Below are 12061 nucleotides of genomic sequence, written 5' to 3' on the forward strand. Positions count from 1 at the left end.
GTGGTAATGCTTCTTATACTAGTACTTGATAACCCAATGCTTTCTTCAAGCAAGAGACATAAAAAACTTTATGTATACAACTACTTATTGGTAAATCCAATTCATAAGAAACAACACCAATTTTCTTGATAATTTGATAAGGTCCATACAAGCGAGGCTTCAAATTTTGAGCACCACTATGTTTGAGTAAAGACTGTCGATAGGGCTATAGTCGAAGATACACCAACTCACATGCATCAAAATTGTGCTCCATATGTTTCTTGTTTGCATAATTTTTTTGTTGATTTTGGGCAAATTGTAAGTTTTCCTTAAGTGAGCCTTCAAAATACCTTGATTTTCCTCAAGCCAGTTCTGAGCTTTGGGTACATTATTATTGTTAAAAGAAAGATTGGAGAAAACATCATATCCATACAAAGCCTTAAATAAAGTCATACCAATAAACATATGATATGTCGTGTTGTAACAATATTCCCCTAAATACAACCACTTGATCCAAGCCTTTTGATGCCCAACCACATAATTGCATAGCTAACCTTCAGCCCATTTGTTTACAATCTCTATTTGTCCATTTGTTTAGGGATGGTAGCTGGTGCTATGATTTAATTTTGTACTTGTTAATCTGAACAAATTCTCTTATAAGATGCTCAGAAATCTACTATCTCTATCGCTAACGATGTTCATTGCCAAGTTGTGTAAGCGAAACACTTCCTTGAAGAATAATTTAGCGACTTGTACTATTGTGAAATCTGTAGTGATAGCGAAGAAATGGGCAAATGTTGTCAATCTATCAACCACAACAAAAATACAATCTTTACCTTACACACGGGGTAATCTAGTAATAAAATTCATCGATATACTTTCCCGTTTTTGAGATGGAATGGTTAAAGGGTAGAGTAAACTTGTTGGATAGGAATGCTCGAGTTTATTTTGCTAGCATGTGGTACATTCCTTTACATATTGTAAGACATCATTTTTTAGTACCTTCCATGAGAATCTTTCACATATTTGCCGATAAGTTTTGAAATAATCAAGATATCCTGCCAAAGGAAGATCATGAATGGCCTACATAATTCTTAATTTTAATTTAGATCTACAAAAAAGAAAGATTCTATCTTTGTAGTAAATAATATCATTCATGATTTTATATCTGTCATCATGTACTTTTCCATCCATTAAATTACAAGCAAATGTGTTCTTGGAATATTCTACTAACAATAGTGATTTCTAGTCAATAGTTACCCCTGATATAGCATTGATTTTTGGTTTCTTCGATGATGCATCAACAACCACATTATTTTACCTTTGAAATATTCAATTTTAAAATCACAAGCTTGGATTTTACTGACTTGATGCCTATCATTTAGATCTTTCTAACTTAAGAAATATTTTAAATTGTCATGATTTGTTCTAACCACAAACCTACCACCCACCAAATATTGTCAAAATTAGCGAGTGCATGCATGATTGCTAACATTTCTTTTTCATATATGGAATACAACTTTTTAGCATTATTGAGTTTCCTACTTTCATAAGCTATAGGATGTTTACATTGCATCAAGACTGCTCATATTCCTTCACCAAAAGCATCACATTCTAAGATAAATGGTTGATTGAAATTTGGAATTGCAAGAACTGGACAAGAACTCAATACCTCTTTGAGTTTATCAAATACTTGTCGTGTTGCTTCAGTCCACTTGAATGCTCCCTTTATGGTAAGATCTGTAAATGGTGATCCTAGCTATGAAAATCCCTAAACAAATCTCTTGTAGTAATTGCAAAGACCAAAGAAACCTCTTAGATCTGAGAGATTTTGTGGAGGTGGCCAATCTAAAATGGCTCTAATCTTCTCTTGATGAACTTGCATACCTTTGGCACTGATCATGTGACCCAAATATAAAAGTTGTCATATCATATTCACATTTATAGGCCTTTGAATAAAGTGATTGTGATTCCATTATACCCAAAATCTCATCAATATGTCCCAAGTGTTCCTCCCAAGTCTTGTTGTAGATTAGTATATCATCAAAGAAAACTAACAAAAAATTCCTCAGTTGTTTATTAAAAATATGATTCATATGAGACTTAAATGTCATTGGCACATTAGTTAGTCTAAATGGGATGACTAAAAATTCATAGTCACCATAATGGCAACCAAAAGCAGTTTTATGAATATCATGTTCCCATAATTTTTTCTGATGGTATTCGGATCTTAAATTAATTTTAGAAAAATATACAACACCATGTAATTCATCTAATAGTTCAATGTGAGGAATCATATACCTATTTTTATGGTCTTTTTATTGAGAGCACAATAATCAATACACATGCAAAATGTCTCATCTTTCTTTTTGACGAGCATTGTTGAAGAAGAAAATGGTCTTGAACTAGGCCTGATATGTCCCATATCTAGTAACTCCTTAATGGCCTTCTCTATTTCATCTTTGAATGCCTTAGGATGTCTATAGGGAGTAGTAATAACGGTATTTTCCCCTTCTTTTAAATCAATAGTATGTTCAAACCCTCCATCTAGAAGAACTCCTAGAGATATATCACTAAAAACTAGACTATGAGAATCTAAAATATGCAATAAATCATCTTGATCATGTTTAGATTCCAAATCTATCACCTAGTACAGATAAGGCATTGTGTTTACCATGCTACATCACCATGATGAAAAATGGTCTCCATTCTATTAGCAAATACAACTTGGGGACCTCCATTCGCCATTCCTTTGAGGATTACCTTTTCCCCATTAATTTTAAAAGAAAATTCCAGTCTTTTGAAATTATATGAATATTTATCCAAGGTTATCAACCATTGACTACCCAACATAACATTAGAGTTAGCCAAATCAACCACATAAAAATCATCTATTACTGTATAATTACCAAGAGTGATACTTAATTAAGGAACCTTATGTGTGCTTACTAAAGTAGTAGCACTTGCTACTCGGACCCCAAAACCTTCATGTTTCACTATAGATAAGTTATGTTTTTTAACAAGAGCAATATCAATGAAATTATGTGTAGCACCACTATTTATCATAACAATGACTCTTTGCCCTCATAAAACCCCTCTTCCTCTGAAAATGTTAAAATACGAAGTCCCTATCAGTGTCGATATTTCACCCTTTCCTAGTGGATTTTCCTAAACCTTTTTTGTAGTTTTAGGATCTTGTTCTTGATTTGGATCTATGTTTTCCTCATCTTCACTTTTTGATACTACTTCAATATAGTGAATTTTTTTCCCTTTTCCCAAACATCGATGACCTAGTACCTATGCTTCTTAACAATTGAAGCACAATATTTTCCTTCAAAGTTCATCACACTCTTCCTTTTCTAATTTGTTTCTAGGTGATGTGTTGTTTGGAAAAGGTTTTTAATCAAAATTTGGCTTAAAGAATGACCCTTTGTTAAATATCTTTCATTTAGAAGGGGGTTCCAATTCTCTAGCCCTTTTTATGGCTGACTGCAAGGAAGGCATATTTAAGTACTTAATCCACCCTTTGATAGTATGAAATAATCCATCTATAAATATCATTTTTTTATGCATCTTAGAGATTCTTGTTACTAATATTGCTAATTTTTCAAATTTAGAAATATATTGTTCTACTGTACCTGTTTGTCTAAGCAGAGTCAGATCTTTGAGATGGATTTCAAGATCCTTAGAATCAAATATGTCAATAAGTCTTTCTGTGGAAACAACATAGGTGTTAATTTGATTATGATGTAATGTAAGTTGTCCATGATGCCACCATTCATGGGCAATTCCCTCCAAGTGTAATGTTGTATACTTGATGGCTTCATCCTGCATCATTAGTTTTAATTGTAAATATGTGTCAAGTTTTTGTACCCAGGCTTTGGCAGTGGTTTTACCTGACCCATCAAATAAGGAAGGTACATTTCACCAATCTTCCTCTGTAATTCATTATTATACCACCTTTGTCCCTTATTCTTATGTTTCATTCTAACATCCAAATATTCTCTAAAAGTCATTAACGCTCTAAATTCATCACTTGCTTGTACCCAATCCTAATAGACCTCTTCTTGGAGTTCCCTAATGGTAGGTTCTCTTTTAGATTGTGGATTTCTAGGAGTAAAGGTTGGCATGAAGGGTCTTGCTGAAGTTGCACTCTCAAGTTGTCCATTTACTAATTGATTGTTTTGTTCACCCATTTCCCTTGCATTATTCTAATTTTGGTTCCTATTATTGTTCATGAATTGTGTCGTCAAGTTTTCCATACATTTTACATTATTTTGCATATCTTGTTGACTCCTAAGTAATGCAATTATGAGATCCCTAGTGTCATCTGCATCTCCCGTATTGTTTTCAAAAATGATTTCCTCATCTAACTCACTATGACCATTTTCAATGTCAACTTGTGTAGAGGAACTTAATTATTCTAGCAATCTATTTTGTCTAACTCTAGTGTTATAGAAGTTATAATTTCCTTTTGGCATATGTGTGTTTGTACCCACATGTTGGCAGGATTGAAATCTCTAATACCACTGCAAAATTCTAGTTTTCTCTAATGACATATTCCAAGCTTCTATAATAATTTCTAAGTTGGAAATTTAATTTAATACAACATAATGGAAAATATAGATTCAGATTGAATGCTTTGCACCATTTTATTAGTTTCAATTGACAATCTAAGATGTAACTTCTGTACAAAATATAATAACTAAATATTTTAAAATATATTAATGTCATTGCTCATGCACAACACAAAGGAACATTAAATAGTCTTAAGGAAAATATGTACCTACAATAGTTGATGTGGACATGTTATCCTTAGGCTGTATCAAAAGATCCATGATAATAGACGTTCAACAAATCCATTAGTGCTGATGTCATATCCATCCACGTTGTTCCACATAGTTCCTCCTTGTTTGAAATATGCAGTCGTTAGACTTTCCTTAATAAGAAGACTATTGTTGAATACGACCAAATTCAATTTGTCCCTTTTTATAGTTGTGCTAGACGAACATAGAAAGTTATTGTAAATTTCCAAAAGTAGTCAACTTGCTTCAATATCCTTTTCAAACTTGCCATCAACTATTTTGGAAATGAAATAGATGTCCTGTCTATCAAAACCAAAACAATATTGAATTGGAAATCCTACGTTACACATATGTAATATTCAGAATTGCCCACTTGTTTCGAATATATATTTCAATCCACTAGGTCAAATTGTACTTTGACCAAAGGAATGATTCTACAAATATATTCACTTCTTTAATTTAGATGATTTCCTCAAATCATCAAAACTTAATAATTTTCCAATCTTCAATGCCCTTTGATATCCATTGGCCTTCTTTTTAAACTCAGAATTCCCATGAACTGTCTCATTCACGCAAATTGTCCATGATAACTTAAGCATTATTAGAATGAGTAAACTTTATTAATTATGTTATATTAATTTTTATTTTGTGAACTAATATAAAATAATTAATATATGATATATTTATTAATTGTCTTTATAAAGACAATCTGGAGGGATATTACATATTTTGACTTGTTTTAATAAAAAAATAATAATTATTTATCCCAAGACCTTTGAACAAGGAAATATGTTATCGTGAGAGAATTGAAGTTTTGGCAATTGCAAACACTTGATTGTATTATTTTGACACCCAACTCTTGAAACTTTCCCATTATGATCTTTTCTGCCTTGCATAAGGCGGGGAACTAATGGTTTTGGTGGTGGGTCATAAATTCTTTAAATTAGACCAGTTGACATAACTTAAAGGTTAAGCGCATAGTATTTAAAAAGTATTTTTTGTCATTTGAATTCTAATTTACTATTTGTTGGTTTGATTTTTGGCAGGGGTAATTTTATTTTTAAATTGTGGAAAATGGTATGAAAAATAGTAAGGTGCTAAGGTCTCATTTATTGTCACATCTGCCACTATCAGAAAGGTGCGGTGATTTAATGCATTACATTAACAATGCAAATTTTTCCTTAATAATTATTCTCATAGGTTTTAAGGCATTTTGCTAACATGCATGATTTTCTACAAAGTGTTGAAGCTCACACTATATACGTGTTTGGCAACATGGCAAAAATATAGATCTGCCCATGATATTAAAGTGTCAAACAACTTTTCAAATTGAAATTATATCCCAACATACACAATATGTAGAAAAGAGGGCACTTTTCTTCTTTTTTCTCTGTGCTTTATCATACATCTTTCCAAACTTATAGTAGTATATTTTAGCAAGTTTTTTGTATATTTTTAAATATGTGTGTTGTTTAGATCAATGACATTTAATTGCAAGCCTTGCTATTATTTTTAATACAACTTGATTATAAATATAATGATTTGTATGTCAAGTTCAAAGTATGTAATATTGCTGGAAATTTTATATAGTGATACTTCCTTGTGAGCAATGATAAATAAAATATGATCTTAATTATTGGTGTTTATGTAAACAATAAACAATTATAAACTTGATAATACAAATTAGAAAATTCTATAGTACTGTTTTGATTTAAAAAAATAAGAATTAATATTTTTCTTATATTTTTTTAACATCTTTACTTTAAAAAAAGATTAAACATTATTTTCTTTATACTTGTCTCTTTTTAATATAATTTTTTAAAAAAAGAATAAGGAAAAATAATTTAAAATGAGAATGAAATAATTTTCTATTGAATTTAATTATTGTGGAAAATTGAAACTAGTTAAAGGAAAAATTAATTCAACAATTATAATTGATATGAATGAAATTCTATCAATAATTTTTAAACCAATATTATTCAATTTCTTTGACATTCTATAGAAATCAAGATGATTTGGTAATGTTGTTGCAAATCGAACTGTTAACACTTAACAATATATGTTCAGTAATGACAACTATCACATACATCTAATACCTTGCAATTCTTGCACAAGGCAGGGACTCAAGCTCTCCCAGAGCTCTTGTTTCTATTGTTAATGATTAAAGTGGGTTGCTACAAAAAAAAATTACAAAGAAAAAATATATACAAAATCTAAGAATTTACTTTCATGTCAACACGACAAAAAGTGAATCAAATCTTCACTACAAATAACCAAATCTACAAACTATTGACACCCATGTTGGAAAACATCAAATTCAGAATTACATGTGTATCATAAAATATCCAAAAAAAACATATCACAAAATAGAAGTTCTACAACAACAAACCACACTTCAAACTCGAAATCCACTTCATAATCATCTCACCAACCATTTCTCCTACCACTTACAAAATGCAAATAATAAAACCCTCTAGCTATTGTTTCTTTATATCCAATTGCAACCTCTATATGAGAAAGTCTCTAAAATCAAAAAGATTTTGTCCTCTAATCCAAACAATTCATCCATTGTCTACAAACACCAACAAATTTTCACCCATAGAATATATGAATAATACCAATTCTCTCCAAATAAAGTTTTCACAAGCCATAATGATGCCAAATGATAAATTTCTTGCAATTATATGATTCATGCCTAAATTGGACATCGAAAACACCCACATCATATTTTGAGAAAGAAAAATAATTTAAAATTGGAATGGGTTGTCTTCGTAGTTAACTTTTGAACCTAGAAAATGAGATACTATCTAAATGGCTATAGAGGGGCCAAAATATACCTGGTTAGACAAATTAATTAAAAAATGCAAATAAATTGTCTAATCATGTGCATTTCGATTTTGCATAGACATTGTCAAATATTATAAGAAATGTAAGAAGTGAAGTCAAGAAATTTAAATGCATATTTCAACTTGAAATAATTAATGTAATATTTAATTGTTTTCAAATTTAAGAGATGTTAGAATACTAATAAATATTTGAATTAGTAATCTTTTTTAGAAATTCCAATTAATCTATATGAAAAGGAAATAGATTAATTAATCAAACCAACATGCTAGTTTTGAAAGGGGCCATACCAATGTCTTCCCAACACTCACACATAAACTCTTCTAGCACAAATAATATGTCAATCATCACTTCATTTATTTTCACCCTAGAAAGGAAGATTTGTTGCTTGATTCTCATATTGTTCCAAAGAGTCTTTTGAGTATTCTCAAATGATAATAGGTGCAAGTCTTTATTATTATGTTATGAAATTATGTAAACATTTGTCTCTAAGTGATTATGAAGGTAATCAATGGAAATTATTTTGTAATACACTATAACTTTTTAATTACTTATTTTTTGTGTAATGGTCACATGTACACTGCGATCTTCTTGATAAAAAATGGTGAAATGGGTCCAACTATTTCCTTAATCATACCCAAAATTATATAAATATTTGTCTCTAAGTACTTATAAAGGTAATCAATGGAAATCGTTTTGCAGGGACAACTTCTTTACAAGATGCATTTAAGATGCTTATTTTTGCGCTGGTCACATGTACTAAGCTCCCCGTACTCAAGCTCGTGGGATTCTTGATTTGTCTCTAGTTTTCAATGTGGACTTCCTCGTGAAAAATGTGTGGTGAATAAGGGCCCAATTATTTCCTTAATAATCTCCTCATTATCTGTTTTCGATATTAAAAGCACAATCGATATTCCGAATATGCCCAGCACACATTTCTTCGCCCTTTTGTCCTCTAGCCCGACAACAGATCCTATAACAGTGGCAATTAGCTCACAGCTGAGTTTTGCAATAAAGAAAATATATAACGATTTATCTGCCACATCATCCAAGCCGATACAGGCGAAGAGTTTGATTCCACAAGGGAGAAGAGTGGGTAATACCCCTACACCTGGACTCCATTGTTAGATGGGATGATATGGATAGGCATCACCTTCCATGCACTGGTTCCTAGTCACGGGTCATTGTTGCCATCCAATCCGTAGCAGATAACAGAGCATGTTTTTCCCCCTGCGCACGAATTTTGGGGAGGAAATCAGAAGCTACTCACGGTATTCAAATTTCACTTCCTACCCATTTCAGGTAGAGTCGATTGTCCAATTTTAATTGATGCCAGATTCTTCAAGTTTTTCTCCGGTTTATTTCCAACATTAAATCCTTATTTGATTTTTCTTATATGCGGTTCCCTGTGGTTAGGATTACTGTATTTCGAAATTTGTTCACTTCGTTTTCTTCTCAAATTTTGTTTCTTGAATTTGTACTTTTTTTCTATGGCGAATTACCCAAGATCAATGTATCGTAGTATTTTATTGTTAATTTTGTATTGTACAATTGGGAGCCAAATTGGTATTTGGTTAACAGAAATGGGATGGTTTTATGTTAGTGTCTGAGCAAATATTGGGCTAAATCAGAGGAAAATTTGTTGCGTTTTGTTTTAAGATGTACACTGATGGGTTTTTAATATTTCCCCAAATCAGAAAATTGGGAATTGATTAGAAAAGGACATGGCATTCGTGAATTCCAACAATTTAAAGATCAAGATCCACTCTCTTTCGACGGCAATTCCAAAGCTCGTCGGGAATTCATCTCTCGAGAGGAATGGAAGTGATCAGGGTAAGGAGGGTTCTTTAGAGAATGGGGTTTATATTGAGAGTCCGAAGAAGAGTTTACTGAGTAAGAATGGAAATGAAGAAGGGCTTCAAAGCAAAGCTCAGACAAATGGGGGCGATTTGGGGAGCAGGATAGAGCACATGCACCTGTGGAGCAAAGGGATGGAGGTTCTGGGAGCATCCAAAGAATATGCAGCAGATATTGGCAGAAGCTTGTTTCATATGAAAGAGAGGCTAATGTACAAGCTGGCTGCTGTTCCTGTTCCAGCAGAAGCTCTGGACAACGCTCGCCAATCAGTGGAAACAATTATAAAAGACATGACCCACGCTGCTCAGGGCTTGACAAAGGATGCTGTTCAGCGTATTAAGAGTCGCCTTGTTGAAATCCTGCCATCTCTTTCTCCTTCGCAAACTGAGAAGGTATTCATCTCACCTCGTTAACCTGAATGCCTGCTATTTTCTCCACATGAAATTAGAAGAGGATGAAGAGTTTAGTTTATTCTTATTTAAGCCATGTTAACTTCATCTTATGGTAAGCGCAAGATCAGCAACTTGATAATTGTCATTATAGCTGACTATTACTGTATTGCTTGGTTATAAGACCGACTGGATAACTGTGTATAGAGAACAGTAAGCATAATTTAGCAATGATAATCCTGATATTACTGTGTATCTACAAGTTGTGCCTTGTAGAAATGGTCATTTGTTTTTTTTCCCAAATGCCTTTTCTCTCAATTGTTAGCTATTCGCGGTGGTTTATATCCTTTTCTAAACTAGAAACACACTGACAGAAGCTCATAACAAAGTAGCCTTTCTTTGAAGTCCTAATCTGTTAAGGTGAACACAATTGCGTGGTTGAATGAGTGGTTTGTAGGTCAATCTACAGTCCATAAGTACACCACAAAATACTAGAATTATAAAGCCCCCAGCGGTTCAAATGTCAGTGCACCCACCCAAATGTATGGCTGCAAAGCCCTAAGTTCTATCCTGAAAGCAACCACTGTGGAGGGCAAAGCTTAGTCAATTCACTAGGCAAAACTTTCTTGATCTGATTAGATAACCAGGGCCCCGACAGCTGTCCTATCAAACACAATTACGTTAACATTGACATCTCTTCAAGTTTATACTTAAATCATTCTATGAAGGATTTGCTTGGGCTAAATATGGTGTCATTCTGGATGTTCACTGTCTGGATCCAAAAATTACAAGATAGATGGCTTGACCAAGAGTAATTTAGTGCTCTAGAAAGAATTGTTTTCATGTTCCATTTTTTAATTATTATTAGAACTACCTAAGACATATTTCAGGGAAGAACTTGAGACTAAAATTATTCTCTTCATTCAGATTGTTGATGATGCAGAAATAGAAGTTCTGGATATGTCTCAGGGGTCTGTCAGTCGAGACGCATCAAGAGACGAAAGTAAAACTTCATTGGCAGAATCCAGCAAGCAGGAAAATCAGCGTGAGGATGCTTCACCCTCAAAATCCTGGTTCATGTCACCAGCATCATCATTTCCAATAAGTATGAGCCGCTTAAAAAGGCCATTTTCTCCACGTTCTCGACTCTGAGAAGTTAAGTGTGCATTTCTATGCTCTGCTAAATCTTGTTAAAAATAAATACATATCTAGGATTTGATATTCTACTTGAATGAGTTCTTTTATGTTAATATTAACAATAACCGATATCCAAATGACTTATCGAGTCAAGGATTTTCCACATGATCACAACAGAGAAGTCAGGTTGTACTGGGCCTGCAGAATAAGCATTTCCATGTTTATATATAGATGTAGCTTTTGATTCCAAATGGAAGAGCTGGGTTAGACATATTCGGATATTCCAGATTATAGATATGCTATGAGAAGAAGTTCCTTTCAATACTATGCAGAATATGTCTAGAGTTTGCAGCCAAAGATTGAATTTAAGTAATTTGTGAATTATCTCTATCCTCTGGGCTAGCATAGAATATACAAAAATAAGTACGAAATCTCTGGCACTCTGCATGTTTTCAATTTCTCACAATTTTCATAATCATTTTCACAATCAAGCCATTCTTGTTATGTTTCACTTAGAATAGCATAGAATATACAAAAACAAGTATGAAATCTCTGGCACTCTGCATGTTTTCAAATTCTAACAATTTTCATAATCATTTTCACAATCAAGCCATTCTTGTTATGTTTCACTTAGATTAAAATTGAACTTGTAGATTTTTTAAATGGTTTCCGCACACATGGGTCTGTCCATCCATACATTTTATTATTTTGTGCTAGCATATGTAGATTACTGCACAGTATCGTTCATTTTTATAGATGGTTCTAATGGATTATAGTTAGACCATCATGAGGTGATTATTGGCCATCTTGCTACATGCTTATGAAGGAACTTGCAGCTTCTCTACTGGTCATATCATGTTGACCTTCGCTGTTAAAGTGCGAGAACTGACTAATATCTAGACCCAATTATACTTGTGGAGAATGAAAGCTGTTGTGATTAGTGTTCGGAAAATGATTAGGATGTTATGTTGAGAAATGTATTGTTTTATTGAATTTCTTATCTAAAGTGGGAGAGGAGCAATTTGAATCAATTGTAGTCATTGGCATCAT

At 32.7% G+C, this 12061-nt stretch overlaps 1 protein-coding gene across 2 annotated transcripts; it reads left to right on the plus strand.

Moving 5' to 3' along the window:
• The first annotated feature begins 8669 nt into the window (after nt 1-8669).
• Nucleotides 8670-11338, plus strand: LOC149572930 (uncharacterized). Of its 2 annotated transcripts, none has more exons than XM_089814045.1 (3): nt 8670-8930; nt 9326-9877; nt 10802-11338. In XM_089814045.1, the coding sequence occupies exons 2-3, from the start codon at nt 9353-9355 to the stop codon at nt 11024-11026; spliced, it is 750 nt and encodes a 249-aa protein (XP_089670171.1). In that variant the 5' UTR covers nt 8670-8930; nt 9326-9352; the 3' UTR covers nt 11027-11338. The 2 variants fall into 2 exon arrangements, with proteins under 2 accessions (XP_089670171.1, XP_089670172.1); XM_089814046.1 differs by having other exon boundaries at nt 8670-8899.
• The last annotated feature ends 723 nt before the right edge of the window (nt 11339-12061 follow it).

This window comes from Cupressus sempervirens, chromosome 2, assembly GCF_028749045.1.
Source record: "Cupressus sempervirens isolate cs-2001-9-10 chromosome 2, ASM2874904v1, whole genome shotgun sequence".
Classification (NCBI taxonomy): domain Eukaryota; kingdom Viridiplantae; phylum Streptophyta; class Pinopsida; order Cupressales; family Cupressaceae; genus Cupressus; species Cupressus sempervirens.